At 32.1% G+C, this 13765-nt stretch overlaps 2 protein-coding genes across 2 annotated transcripts; both read right to left on the bottom strand.

Moving 5' to 3' along the window:
* Nucleotides 1-2303: 2303 nt before the first annotated feature.
* LOC115452904 lies at nucleotides 2304-6276 on the bottom strand. The gene is made up of 2 exons (XM_030181528.2): nucleotides 5751-6276; nucleotides 2304-2557 (listed from the first exon to the last, which is right to left on the bottom strand). The coding sequence occupies exons 1-2, from the start codon at nucleotides 6259-6261 to the stop codon at nucleotides 2304-2306; spliced, it is 765 nt and encodes a 254-aa protein (XP_030037388.2). The 5' UTR covers nucleotides 6262-6276.
* A 2904-nt stretch (nucleotides 6277-9180) lies between these two features.
* LOC115452902 lies at nucleotides 9181-9741 on the bottom strand. The gene has a single exon (XM_030181525.1). It carries the CDS (start codon nucleotides 9739-9741, stop codon nucleotides 9181-9183), a length of 561 nt encoding a protein of 186 aa, XP_030037385.1.
* Nucleotides 9742-13765: the final 4024 nt, after the last annotated feature.

The raw sequence follows: 13765 nt of genomic DNA, 5'->3' as shown, positions 1-13765 counted from the left end.
AAAGAGATATATCGCACAATGCATTCTAATGTTGAGACGTTAAATAACAAAATGTATTATAATAAAAAAAATATTTTGTATTTTATTCGATCTATGTTTATAACCTGCTGTCTCAGTAGTGTGATATAGAAAAAAACGAACTCCGCTGCTTTCTCTTTCCGTTTGGTTATGAAAAAATAAACAAAAGCCGCATTGAGGTTTATCAATGGATGAAAGTCGTTTGTAGAGCGAATGATAATTTCCTTCTAAGATATTTTTAGGGTTCCATACTTAAATTGAACTACAGAAACTATAAACATATTCCTTACAGAAATAATAGAACATAGTTATTAAGGCGGCTTTGCTGGTGGTTGGATATATTTTATATCCGTCAGGATAGCAACCACCGTACACAAGGTTTTACCGTACCGGGATTAGTGTGTGTTTTTCCGGTTCGAACAGGCCGGCATAATTGTGTCGACTGCCGAGGGATAATCATCTCTCGTCAGTCGACATTCTATTGGACGACATGCCACTTAACATTAGATGCAGTGGGGCACTTTGCCGTGTAATTAAAAAAATAAACTGAGATATGCTAAAGCAATTCTGAGTTTCATAGTTCTGCAGTGCTCCTTTGTAAAAAGATGAAACTGTTTGCGCATCGCCTAAGACTACGATGGCTCAGATCATTTCGATTTTTAAAGAGCTCTGTGTTTTAAACGGTAATACTTAGCAGAATGATTTTTTTTACAGTTTGTGTTATTATGGATGCCATAACTAAGATTAAAAAACTATAAAAGTATGGAACTTTCATTGTTTAAGTTCAAATTTGTACGTAGGATTTTATCTAAACTATTATAATGAACGTGATAAACTCAAAAAATACTCAACGGATTTTCATGAAATTTAGTATGGAGATAGTTAGAGATTCGGGAAAAGACATACTTTTTATCTCGGGACTTTTACTCCGGAAAACTCTATCATGCGGACGAAGCCGCGAGCAAAAGCTAGTTTTTCTATTAAGATGACTATTATTATATATTTGTTATGATTTGTGTGAAATAGTTCTTCTTTTAAATATTGTTATAGGTAAGTAGAATAATGATTAGAAGAGATTTTTGTAAATAATTTATTTTCTTTGGGTGCGAATTGAATGAAATAATAAATACAGAACAAAAGTAAACCATAACAACATTACTATAAGGTAGATATTTCTATAACATATACATAATCACAGCACATAATGAATAAGGGAAAAACACATAAAAAACAATTTATACATATTATTTATCAATAAAAGTTGCCAGGTATTAGATATTCAGAATAATATCATACAAGAAAATTCTATATTAATAAATTGTATTTGATAATGCAGAATAAATACATATTTACATAAATAAATATACAGCAATAAATAAATAAATACGAGTCTACGAAGATATTATATAAACGACAATATATGTATAGGAAACTTTTTACTCAAATACATAAAATACGGGTAATGAAGAGTAACATTTGACATAATATATGATACATAGTAAGTATATATGGCTATAAATTATATAAACACAAAATAGAACACATTATAACAATAAAAATATAATACAAATAGAAACAATACATAAATCCACACATATATCTAATACACACAAATAATACACAGATCCAATTGATGTTAATAATACATAAATGTATACAGAATAAAGAGTATGAAAGCGTATAAATAAAGTATGAAGAATGAATGAAAGAGTGACGTGACTTAAACTAGAAATAAATAGTTCAATAAATATGAGCATTGACGGTACATCACATGACAATAAATTGCCGAATAGATTTGTACTTAACAAAGTTGATTACGTCATAAAGTCGGAGTAAACTGGGAAATGACATTCTGTCATAGTACTGTACTTCCTTTTTCTAAAAACACTAAACATTGTTTTTATAAGTAGACAATAAATGCAAAATGACTTTTGGGTAACAAGTCTTAACTAGTAATAAATTATGTTTAATATTAATTTGCATCTGTCGTTACCAATTTCCGATATACACACAAGAAAATGATTACTATACTAACTCGACCTTGGCTATTCTGTTGTAGAGTTCGCGACTGATCATTTGTTTTTTAAAACACTTAAACCATCGTACTGGGACTCCACAAATATATTACGGAATGATTATTTAATCGATTTCATAAATTACTACTTACTATGTTAATATTGCGTTGATATAAAAATATATCGTGGCAACAAACCAGTACAGTTTCAAGTCTTGTTATGTTTCGTAAATCAGTAAAGTCGAACAGATTCGCATACACAAGGGTAACCTTAACGCCTCTTCTCGTTTAGACTTCTACCATATCCCGAATGTCCATAACCGCCTACATCTTCATGGGCTGTTGAATGCGAGTGAGAATGGCTGTATATAGGCTTCGATACGATTTCGTACGTTGTCGACTTCTGGCCTCCTGACAGCGACTTGAGACCCACGATCGCTGAGAGTAAGAGCGACATCATTGCTGTCATGAGAGCTTTACCAGCTAGCAGCGCTAGAGCTCCGAGACCGACTGACATGAGTGTACCTGGAAAGAAATATAGAATATATAATATTGTAATCGGCATACGTTGAGTTTAGTAATAATATTTATGGTATTGTATATTGCAGTATAAGAAGTCCAATGGAGTGGCACAGTCAGATTTAAATAAAGAGAAATATATATCGATGGTTGAAAGGCTAACTTAGCGACATTTATTTCGATAAATTTTAACTAGGTTAAAAAATTCAAATTCAAAAGTGCTGATTTTAAATATGTATGAAACTTAGTGCCGAAAAAAAAATGTCGTTTAAGTCAATTGGCTTTTCAACCTTCGATATAAAGATAGAGTGAAAGAGTAAAATTTTGATGTTACGAAATTTATATTGATTGATGTATACTTTCATATTCCTCAGTGTATAAAAGGCAATACATTTAACCTCTAATATTAGAATTTTAAAATACTATGAAATTCAAAGGTGTTTTTAATTCGACGGGACGATATTTTCATTCGGAAAGATCTTTTCATGTCCAATAACAATGATTATTGACATAAAACTTTTCTGTTTCTTAAGTAATTAATCTATTTAATAGGACGTCATGTGCTGTATTTCTTTGAAAAGATTAATAGTGAGATATTAATTTATCAGTAATGATGAGTATATACGCCTAAAGACGAATCTAAAAAAGGAGCTTCAATGTAGCATTTGAAATGGAACTAGATATTACCATAAGACACATTACGCATTAAGCCTGTAGCTTAGTAATCAAAAGCAAGAAGTTGTTGGTAGGATATGTATAAATAATACTTTTTTAAGAAATGCACATAGAACAAAAAGTGTTATAATGTGACTAATAAGGCTCTGTTTTTGTTGATGTAAATAAATTAAGCTCTTTGCCGCTTGAACTTTTTCATCGGTGTCTTGTTAACTTTTTGCTATCTATGGCATAACTATAGTGATTTTTGACAATTCAATCTAACAAATATTCAATTTAGTACACTTTTTGATTGTAATAAGTATTCATATTGACTTTTTCTTTGTGTGACGAAATTGTACTGTAGAAAAAATTTACGAAGTTAATAATATTTTTGAGTTGTTTTATTAGAGTTTGACAGTATTATTAAGGCTACAAGAACATTGGCAGAGCGTGCAGTAAAATACAGCATTGTTTTTAGAAATACTCTGTATCTACATTATTGATTGCGGTATTTTAGGAATGCTGTCTACACTCATCAATATTCGCTCAAAAACTGCCCTATTTATGTTTTCTTATACAAGAAATTATGTCTTCATACGTCTATTAAATAGCAAAGGTATAAATTTGCCGCTTTAGTACAGTGATAGGATATGTATTTAAGATGTATAAGTATGATGGAATTCTTGAGTTCAACAGCCGTAATAGCGTAATGGGCGACAATCTGATTGAAACGTAAGGCTGTGAGTTGAACTATCTCATCGTCTTTTTTATGTGATAGTGTTTGGAGTCGCAATATTTTAGAATTGAATCTTTTATCCAATCTTGATTCTAATGCTTATCACACAACATCCTCAAAGATCAGTTTTTTGTTATATTAATATTCCACGTATTTTTGTTTTTGTTAAAAAAAAGCAATAATAATAAATTGTGTTAAATTAGTCGACAGAAGCTGAAAGATAATTTTAAAATAATTGGTATACAATGCTATAATTCGTTATAATCGCTGTCTTATAAGTAAAAAGAATCTGCAGACTACGTACTTACATGAAAATTATTATGACGAGTAAAAGAAAAAGTTGTAGGTTTAATGGAATGCCATTTCGTCCTATTATTTCTACGCTCTGATTATCTTACCGCAGTGTTTGTTTATAACATCAATGACACTTTCATAGCACGAGGCTTAGTAGAAAAAATGGTTGAAATAATTACAGCAAATCTTTGGTAGTTTTATGTTTGGTTGTTTATAAATGATTGGAAGAACAGAAAAATTACCAAATACTGATAGTACGATTTTGACCATAAGCGAACGATTTTATAACTAAATGTGTTGAGTGAGTTGTGAGATGCTATTTTATGTAGCTGGAAGACGCGAAATTATTAGCCTCATAGAAAGTGATAATATTAACTTTATGGGCAACAAAAGCAATACCAAAAATTTATACGCAAATTACTGCATTTGAATGCAATGTGTTTTTGTCATCTAGGTTGCGTTTTACCGATTTTAAAACTAAAGTCTTGGAATAAAATTCCTCAACCGTTTACGTACATAGTATTCTTTATTCGACTTTAGTAATATCTACATTTATCATCATCAGCTATATAAGGTCCACTTCTGAACATAAAGCTGCCCTAAAGTTGTCCAGACCGACCTTTATAAATTATATTTATAACTAGCTTTTGACTGCAGCTTCGTCTGTCTGAAAACGTTTTTCCAGTATACATATTTTCCCGTGATAAAAAGTAGCTTTTAGTACTCAAGAAAACTGGCTTATTTTTGTAAAAAAAAATGTGTTTAGTAGTTCATGAGATTAGCGCGTTCAAACAATATCTTCCGCTATATATATTGGTATAGATAAAGTTTGTATTCACTTTATTTTTCTATAGCAAAGTTGACCTCTTACATATATTTATTTTGTTACTATCTAAAAATCGATTTTATCCGAACATGCTGATCTAAAATTAATGGAAGCGTTGATTATGCTACTAATAGCATGTTTTTTGTATAAACAAAGTAATAGACCGTCATTAGCAGCTTAGCCACACTCCTTGAGTAATGAGATGCGCTTTAGTTGGTATTTGAAGCGAACATCGACTGTAGAATGCTTTCTCGCTACAAAGTAATAATATAATGTTCTATGCGTGTTACTGCAGTTGTTTTTAAATCAATAACTATACTTTAAAGGTTACGTGCGCCGGCGTGTTGTGTTTTGAGTTTTTGCACTGGTTAATTAATATTCTTATATATTAAATCTAGTTACCTAATATGCAATAGCTGTAGTATTTAATGTAGCAAAATGCTTACTTTTTATGGATTTTATTAAATAATGTCTGCGTTTTTTTCTATTAAATTATGATCGCAATATTTTTGTTGTTAATTTAAATTTTTAAATTAAATACAACTAATGTTAAAAATCCTCCTTATATATGATTTGAAATAGACATTTTTTTTGAAACCCCGCAAATAGTTTTTTTTTTTTATATATTGGATACCAACGTTAAAATATCTAATGCAGGCAATTTTTAAAACGCAGTCATGACATACCTTTCATCAACAGACCGGCAGCTAACAGTCCCCCCATACCACCTTTCTTCCCTCCCCCCAAACCGCCTTTTCCCCTCGCTTCCCCGGCCAACGCTCTGGCTTCCTCCGCGGCACCATCATCAATGAGCCTTAACTTTACAGTGTGACTGTCCAAATAGCTTCCAAGGGAGAACAGAAGGTATTTATCCAATCTCTCTTCAGGTCTCGAAGGTAAAGCTCTCGCCAGTTCAGCTGCAAATTCCTCGGACCTGCTCTTGTTGACCTTATTCTGCTCCTTCACGATACTGACTCCGGGGAGCAACTGCAGTTCTTCTTTCCCGTTCAGTTTCTCAATCATCGATATAGCTTCGATTTTTAAACAGGTCGGACTGAAGATCCCGCCCACACAATCCTTGCCCATGGCTCTTGCTGATTCTTGGGGTTCGATACTGTTCGAAGTAACATCCCTAAATTCGGGATTCGGCAACGCTGACGTCACAATAAAAAACGAAAAAGCTACCACACGATACATCGCTGCGCACGTCTGTTTCTTATGAAGTTTTGATACAGTTTGATAAAACAATTGCTCCATGCAATTTATATATGTCTCACACAGTTGTATTATTAGTACTGGGCACTTTTATATCCATTATTTTCATAGAAGAGTGACTGCGGTGTTGATGAGCGATTTTCGATCGTATATTGCGGATTTAGGATGTATTTTGCGTCATATAAATCGTGGTTAAGGTTTACAGATTACTTGCACTCATTGATGAAAAGGAGATTGATAGAAACGTATAGTCATTTAATGTGATTTTAATTTACCGATAATGATGTAGTTTATAATTTTCTTTGAAGACTCTCGTAGATTTTTTATTAATGGGATAAGGTTTTTCCATTGTTCTTGCAATGACCGCAATGGAAAGTGGAGTTTTTATGTAATTTATAAATAATTTATTGATGATATTTAATAATTCGGTGTATAGTAATTTCATATTTTCAGAGTCTGCTTTCTTGTAATGTTTAATTTTATTTGGGACACAAAGAATTATTAAAAAGACTATGACGTACAATTATGTGTACTAAAATTACATGTGTCACGTATTTGGTCACAGTTTTATCAGATCAAAATTCTGAAAGTTAATGAATTTCGCTTAGAGTTGATAAAAATATAAGATTATTTATCATATTATGTTATTTTATAAAATTACGCAAACCATATACTATTTAAAATATTATTTTTTCTATTTAAAAGAGTAACATTGGAAAATAAATAATTACTTGCGACGAGTGGATTCTTTCTAATATAATTTAAAAATAGTAATAAGATTAATTAATTAATACTGCTATCTAGTAAAACTTAATATACAAACCATATCTATATATTAATATGTGAAGAAAAGACTATGTGACCCTTCTCAAGCACATTGGGCGCATGGAGGAGAACGAGATTTGGCATTACTAAAGTTCGTATTGATAAGAAGTATAGAAAAATAACCTTTATGTATAATATGTGTTAAATACGATGGTCGAATTTCGACAACCGGATGACCGCTGTTATAATCAATAACAAACCAACTACATACAAAATTCGTGCCTATAGATGCTTACTAATTATACAATAAATGTTTCATTTTTGGGATCGGGATAAAATACCCAGACACTAAACAAATAATGCTGATGTAGAAGTAACTATTTCGACTTTAAAGAAATGCGATTATGAGTTTGAGACCTTTTTACGAGACTTAAATTTTAAGTTTTTCCTATAAGTATATAGCGGCGATAGCCTAGTTGGGTGTGGAACGGACTGCGAAGACCAATGTCCGCAGGTTCAAATCCCAAGGGCACACACCTCTGACTTTTCTAAAATTATGTGTGTATTCTTTGTGAATTTATCGTTCGCTTTAACGGTGAAGGAAAATATCGTGAGGAAACCTGCAAATCTGAGAAGTTCTCTATAGGAATTTCAAAGGTGAGTGAAGTCTACCAATCCGCACTAGGCCAGCGTGGTGGACTAAGGCCTATTCCCTCTCAGCAGTAGAGGAGGCCCGTGCTCAGCAGTGGGCAAGTATATAATACAGGGCTGATATTATTATATAATCCGTGATACTGCTGGTGGTAGGATGTGATCACACTTACCATCGGGTGCTTTGGGATAATTTTGTCATCCCAGTATAAAAATATATATTACATGAAAAATTTATAACTAAAGATTGTATTACCTCATAATGTGCTTTTCCTCAAACATTACAAGTAGTATCAAATGTTTTAATCCCTGACATCAGTTAACCAGTTCACAGGTCTTTTTATAGTGGGAAACAACGCCCATGAACACTTACAGGAATATACATTCTATAATTTGCTTGACAAATATAAGTCTGGTGGATTTTAATATATCGCTTGATTATCACATTTCAAGCGACACTAAATCATACAGAGATCAAGTTATATTGGTTAATTTCAGGATTTGCGTTGAAATCGCGAGCAAACTCGCTATAAAACAAAAATATTGATAACGTGACGTAACGTTTGGTAAAAAAGAAATCCATGACTTGCATTTTATCGAAATTTTTGAAATAAATAGAAAATTATTAAAAAACGAACGAGTGGCACGCTCGTGTGCTTTTGTTACCGTAAGCGAATGCCCAATTAACAAAATTGAGATTTAATCTTGCTTTGCGTTGTTCTTCAGTTGCGTTCGAAATTTCCTTTCATGAGATAAAGTTTAAATTTTGTTACAACACGAATATCAGTTTCTATGTGTAGTATTTGAAATGCTCTAACAACATAATATTGTTTTTAAGAATTGCTACGTGCACCAAAAAGGAGCGTTTGGATTAATTTCGAAAAGTCCTGAATGATGGTCAGTTCGATATTTTTAAATTTTATCTCGTAGGATTAGCGGCTCGTGAGGCTAATAGTTTAATATCATATGCAATTAGAATATCTTTTGAAAGAATTAATAATAAGGAATGTAAAACTTATGAATAAATAACCTTTTCATTTATTTCTAATTTATAAGTCATCATTTACGTATTTGGCTTGTAATCAGTTTACTTTCTTTGAAGAGTAAGTGTTTTTGTGTAGCAATATTAAGCTGAATAAATTGTTAAACTAACGGGGAAATCTTAACATAATAAATTAATTTATATTTTATTCAACATTTATGATTTTAAGCATTACCTTATCAGTAAAAGTTGAGAAAATACCGAAATTTAAATCTACATTTAGGTATATAATATGTAGATCCTAGTATAAAGTAAAAGTATTCAAACTCATCGCCTAATGATAAATGATGGTCAGGAGGTGAACTTTAATATTGCAAGCAAGTATCGTAATGAGATAAGCTTTCTGTAAAAAATATAAGAAAAAGTCTATAACAAGATTGATGTGTTAGATTCATCTTTCCATAAACTTTTGATGTTTATTGATGCATGTCGTACTATAAATGTTACTTTTGCAGTTTTAAAGTAATAAGCTTATATTCACCAAATATTTGAACAAAATTGAACATACCTTTCATCATCATAGCCATCGCCATGAGTCCGCCCATACCGCCTTTCTTCCCTCCCATGCCCATGCCGCCCTTATCACCTCTGCCCTCACTGACCAGGCTCCTGGCTTCTTCTACAGCAGACGCGTCAGCCAGCTTCAACTTCACAGAATGTGTGTCCAGGAAAGTCCCCACATTGTACAACAGGAATTTGTCTAATCTCTCATCAGGTTCTGATGACAAAGACCTCGCAAGCTCTGCGGTAACTGATTCAAATTTCGGGTTGCCTTCACCATCCCTCACGAGGCTCACTCCAGGAATCAAAGCCAGTTCTTCTTTAGTGTTCAGTTTCTCGATCAAAGATATAGCTCCAATTTTAAGGCATGTTGGATTGAGAATTCCATTGGCACACTCCTTTTTTAACGCACGAGTTTTATCGGATTTTGCTTCAGCATTATCGGGGTTCGGCAATGCTACTACACAACCAAGAGCAACAATTATAATTGTAACTTTAAACATTTTGATAGACACACACGTCTGTACTGGTCAGTTCACGATTGCACTGTGTACTTCTATTATTCCGTCATCCTTTTATATTTCGTATTAAGTGGTCAAACGATTACTCCTGCTTAGGTGTGCTCTGGTCTTCAACTCTGATTTTACTAATATTTATTTGCTATTGCCAAAAGCATGACTGGCAATTTTTGTGCTGTATCACCAAAGAAATACGTTCTCTTTTCAGTTGATGCCAATGGTTGTGTAAATTTTGTATCAGCACAATAAAATTTGCCCATTACATTCATCTTCATAGGGTCGTTAGTAAAGTGAGTGCGATGGTTCAAGAATTTCGTTGTGATTAGCTCTCTAATGCTAACAGCCGACGGTCGATTTTTGGCTGGTTTACGAATTCATATTTCTTTCACATTACTTCTTTTATTTTGACCGGTGCTCTACAAGAGAGTGTATTAGCAGATCCGAACATGATTTTCATGAATATTTTTATTTCCTGCTTTTATCATAATCTAATTTAATGTAATCAAGTTATTGTATTTCTGAGTGAAGGTTTGCATTGTATTAGAATCAATTCATTCGCACGTACTTACTTTTTAATGTATAAATATTTCTCTTGACGTATTAACATTTTTCTATACTAAATTTTAATTAAATTACCATTTGTTTTTTCTTTAATCCAAATTTCTTAGAATGAATACTGAATTTAAACGACTAGACAATGTATGAATAATATTATAAGTTAATAAAACATTGTGTCACTAGTTTTTATTGTATACCAATGTTATTTTACTACTGGGAGTATTTTATATTCTATCAAACAATGGATTATAACGATGAAATATATTATAATCTTTACTATTTTTATAAGGCGAAAAATGCGTAAACTCTTACACATGAAAACCTATAAAAACTTTGCATGAGTTTTGCAGTTAAAATGATGAGTTAAAATTTTGTTTTGTCTGGGAAAGTACTATTTGACCATGATGATCAGTAAAGTGTGTTCCAAATTTAATATGTTTTGATAAAATATATGTTAATGTTTTAATATAAATTACTTATTTTTTATAAACAACCACAAAACATTTTTCTTTGACCGTCCACAGTCCATCATCAAAACATAGAGAGAAATTAAAAAGCGGAATGTTCTATTGTACGACAATAGTAATTTACCATCACAATTACCAACGTACAATTACAGAGGGACATCAAAATTGTCGCGAACGGTATTCGGGCCTGGGACCTGGTGTGTGTCTAATAGCCGGTTGTCAAGTATCAAGATATTCTTGGAGCGTGAATTTTCGTTGACGAAGTAGTCGCGATACCTTTGAGTTAAGGACAGTGGTTTTGATATTAAAATATAATTTATCTTTGTATGGCAATTCGTTGCACATAGTCATACTCAGGAATATATTAATTTGAATCATCTTTGAGGATATGAGCATGAAAGGATGTCACTGCATAGATTTTGAAGATTTCCTAATTTCTTAATTGTGAAATAATTTCAGGCATTGAATTCGACTTTTCGATTCACAGTTATTCTCGCGCGTATAGCGACTATAATAAAGTTTTAGTATCCAAGTCATCAATATTAACGAGAGCACTCGAGTGAAAATAATGCATCCATCATTTTGCTAAACACTGTTCCTTTCAATAGTGACTTGATAAACGTATCGAAATAATACGTGAATGTTTATAGTTTTTTGTCATAGAAACTTGCATGACGCGACGCAATGACTTTCAAAATGCATCACGGTTAATACTAGTCTAGACTTTGTTTAGATTTAGACTGGATACAGACAGCAGTCAGACAGGTGGGTGTTAGATTTTTTGACTATAATTCAATCATTTTGTGACTTCTTTTAGTATTTTGATATTTAATCTATATATATAAAAATGAATCCCTATTTCCCTTGGTCATCGCATCACGCGTGAACGGGTGGAACAATTTCGCTAATTCTTTTTTTGTTGTATTAATTATTTTCAGGAGAAGGTTCTTATGAAAGAAAATAAAAGAAAAAAGTCCGCGGAAAATTAGAAAATTTAAGAAATGTTAATGACAATATTAATTTTACATAACTGTCAGTGGTTTGAAATAATTGACAGCGATCGACAGAATGCGCGCGTGCATACATAGTTAAGACAGGACAACGTCAGTCGGGTCAGCTAGTCATAATTAAAACTGAAAAAGTTGCCTGAATTAAGCCAGTTTTTATAAAAGTAATCGACAATGTTAACTCAAAAATTATCACACGCGGCCGACAGTAAAAGCAAAATGTACCGTTTAGAGAATAATATAAGTAATATAGAAAAAAGTAGACGCCAATATTTAAGTTTGCAATTATCTATTATATTTAATTACTTGATCATTTTATTGGACAATCCTACTGTTACTCCTTAATAATGTCATCTTACTAAAATTAGAAGTACGGATGTGTAGAGTGTGTCAGAAGCAAATGCGGAAATAGCAGAACAGATTTTAATGAATTTGGCATATAGATAAACCATATCCTGGACTAACTCATAGGCTACTTTTATCCAGATAATTAGCTCCCATGGGAAATAATAGGATTTTTTTATATAGATGGTGCTGGCATCGTACTGATATATCGCTGCTGTGTTTGTTATAGACTTTTGTAGAGGGAAAAGCTGTTAGGTTAGGTTAGCAAAGCAGCGTGCAACACTTAGTTATTGATATCAAATAGCTAGATAATTATTAGTATATCAAGAACTTGCTAGAAATGGGATTAAAGTTACAAAATATGCTAATTGTCAATTGTCATTTCAATTTGTACCTTCTCAGATGGTATTAAATTTTAATGTATTCGCTAAAGAAAATAGAGAAATGTGTACGGTTATGCAAAACTTATTTTTGCATGGTATTGGTAGTGTTTATTAGTTGTCGTTGTTGTTGTCGGGCGACCTTCACGACTTATCGAATGAAAAAGTCATCTAACATCTATATGATAATAATAAATTAAACGACTTGTTTCTATAACAGTTTATGTAAAGTAATTTGAATGTTGGAATTACACGATTATAATTTTATTGGCGTGAAGTTTTTATGTTAGTTGTTTATGCAAATTGTATATGCTGTATTATAACAAGCTGTTAAATTTAATATATTTAGCAATTAACATCATTGTTAATGTGTGAACGTGTGTTTATTTCTTTATGCTTTTGCACATTATTGCGCTAATAGTTTTTAATATAGTGTTCAAATCAAAATTTGAACTAAAATACGTAATTGATTATAAAAATATTAGGAAGTAATCTCTCATATTCGATAGTACATAGCGGTAGATACCGTAGCATTGTCTATTTTTTCTTTTACACTGCAGTTGTAAGTTGTCCGATTTGATCGTGGTTTCATGATTCCTTTGTTGGCGTAGTTGTTTTGCGTGCGTGTGGGGTCCTGGGTTCAAACCTCTGACCTGGAAAAGTGATATTGGGTTTTTCTACTCAGTCTCGTGAGCTGGAATCAGTGGCTGATATGGCGATAGGCTCGTCCCCGTCTTATATTGGGACGTCATATCATCAAATATGAATTGCTTTATTTTTTTATCAAATTTGGTTCTCATTGCATAGTTTCTTTTTTCATATTATTTTTGGGTACATATAAAATAATGTACAAAATCAAACATAAACTACCATACTATCGTGTAACTTTCAGTCGATTCATTATAGAAAATGTGTTTTTTTTACCTTAGACTCATTACTATGCTCAATTCCTGAAGGGCTATTCCTGGGATAGCGAATCTTTATTACTAAATATATCATTATGTTTGAACTGACATTACGCCTGTAAGTTGACTTCGAAGTGTGTCCCTTATTATGGAGTTCTTTTTTTAAAATCCCAATTGTATTCTTGCCAAAATAACTGCGATGACAATGACGTTTTAAAAAAAACTACATACTTACAATTATACAACTTTACGTATTTTGTTTATAATATTCACATAATTATGTTTTTTTAAAGGAGTATATTTGTCAATAATTATTTTCTCGCGTACCACCTTTGGCACGCGTGCTA

Source organism: Manduca sexta, chromosome 18, assembly GCF_014839805.1.
Source record: "Manduca sexta isolate Smith_Timp_Sample1 chromosome 18, JHU_Msex_v1.0, whole genome shotgun sequence".
Classification (NCBI taxonomy): Eukaryota; Metazoa; Arthropoda; class Insecta; order Lepidoptera; family Sphingidae; genus Manduca; species Manduca sexta.
This window is presented reverse-complemented; position numbering and strand designations above follow the sequence as displayed.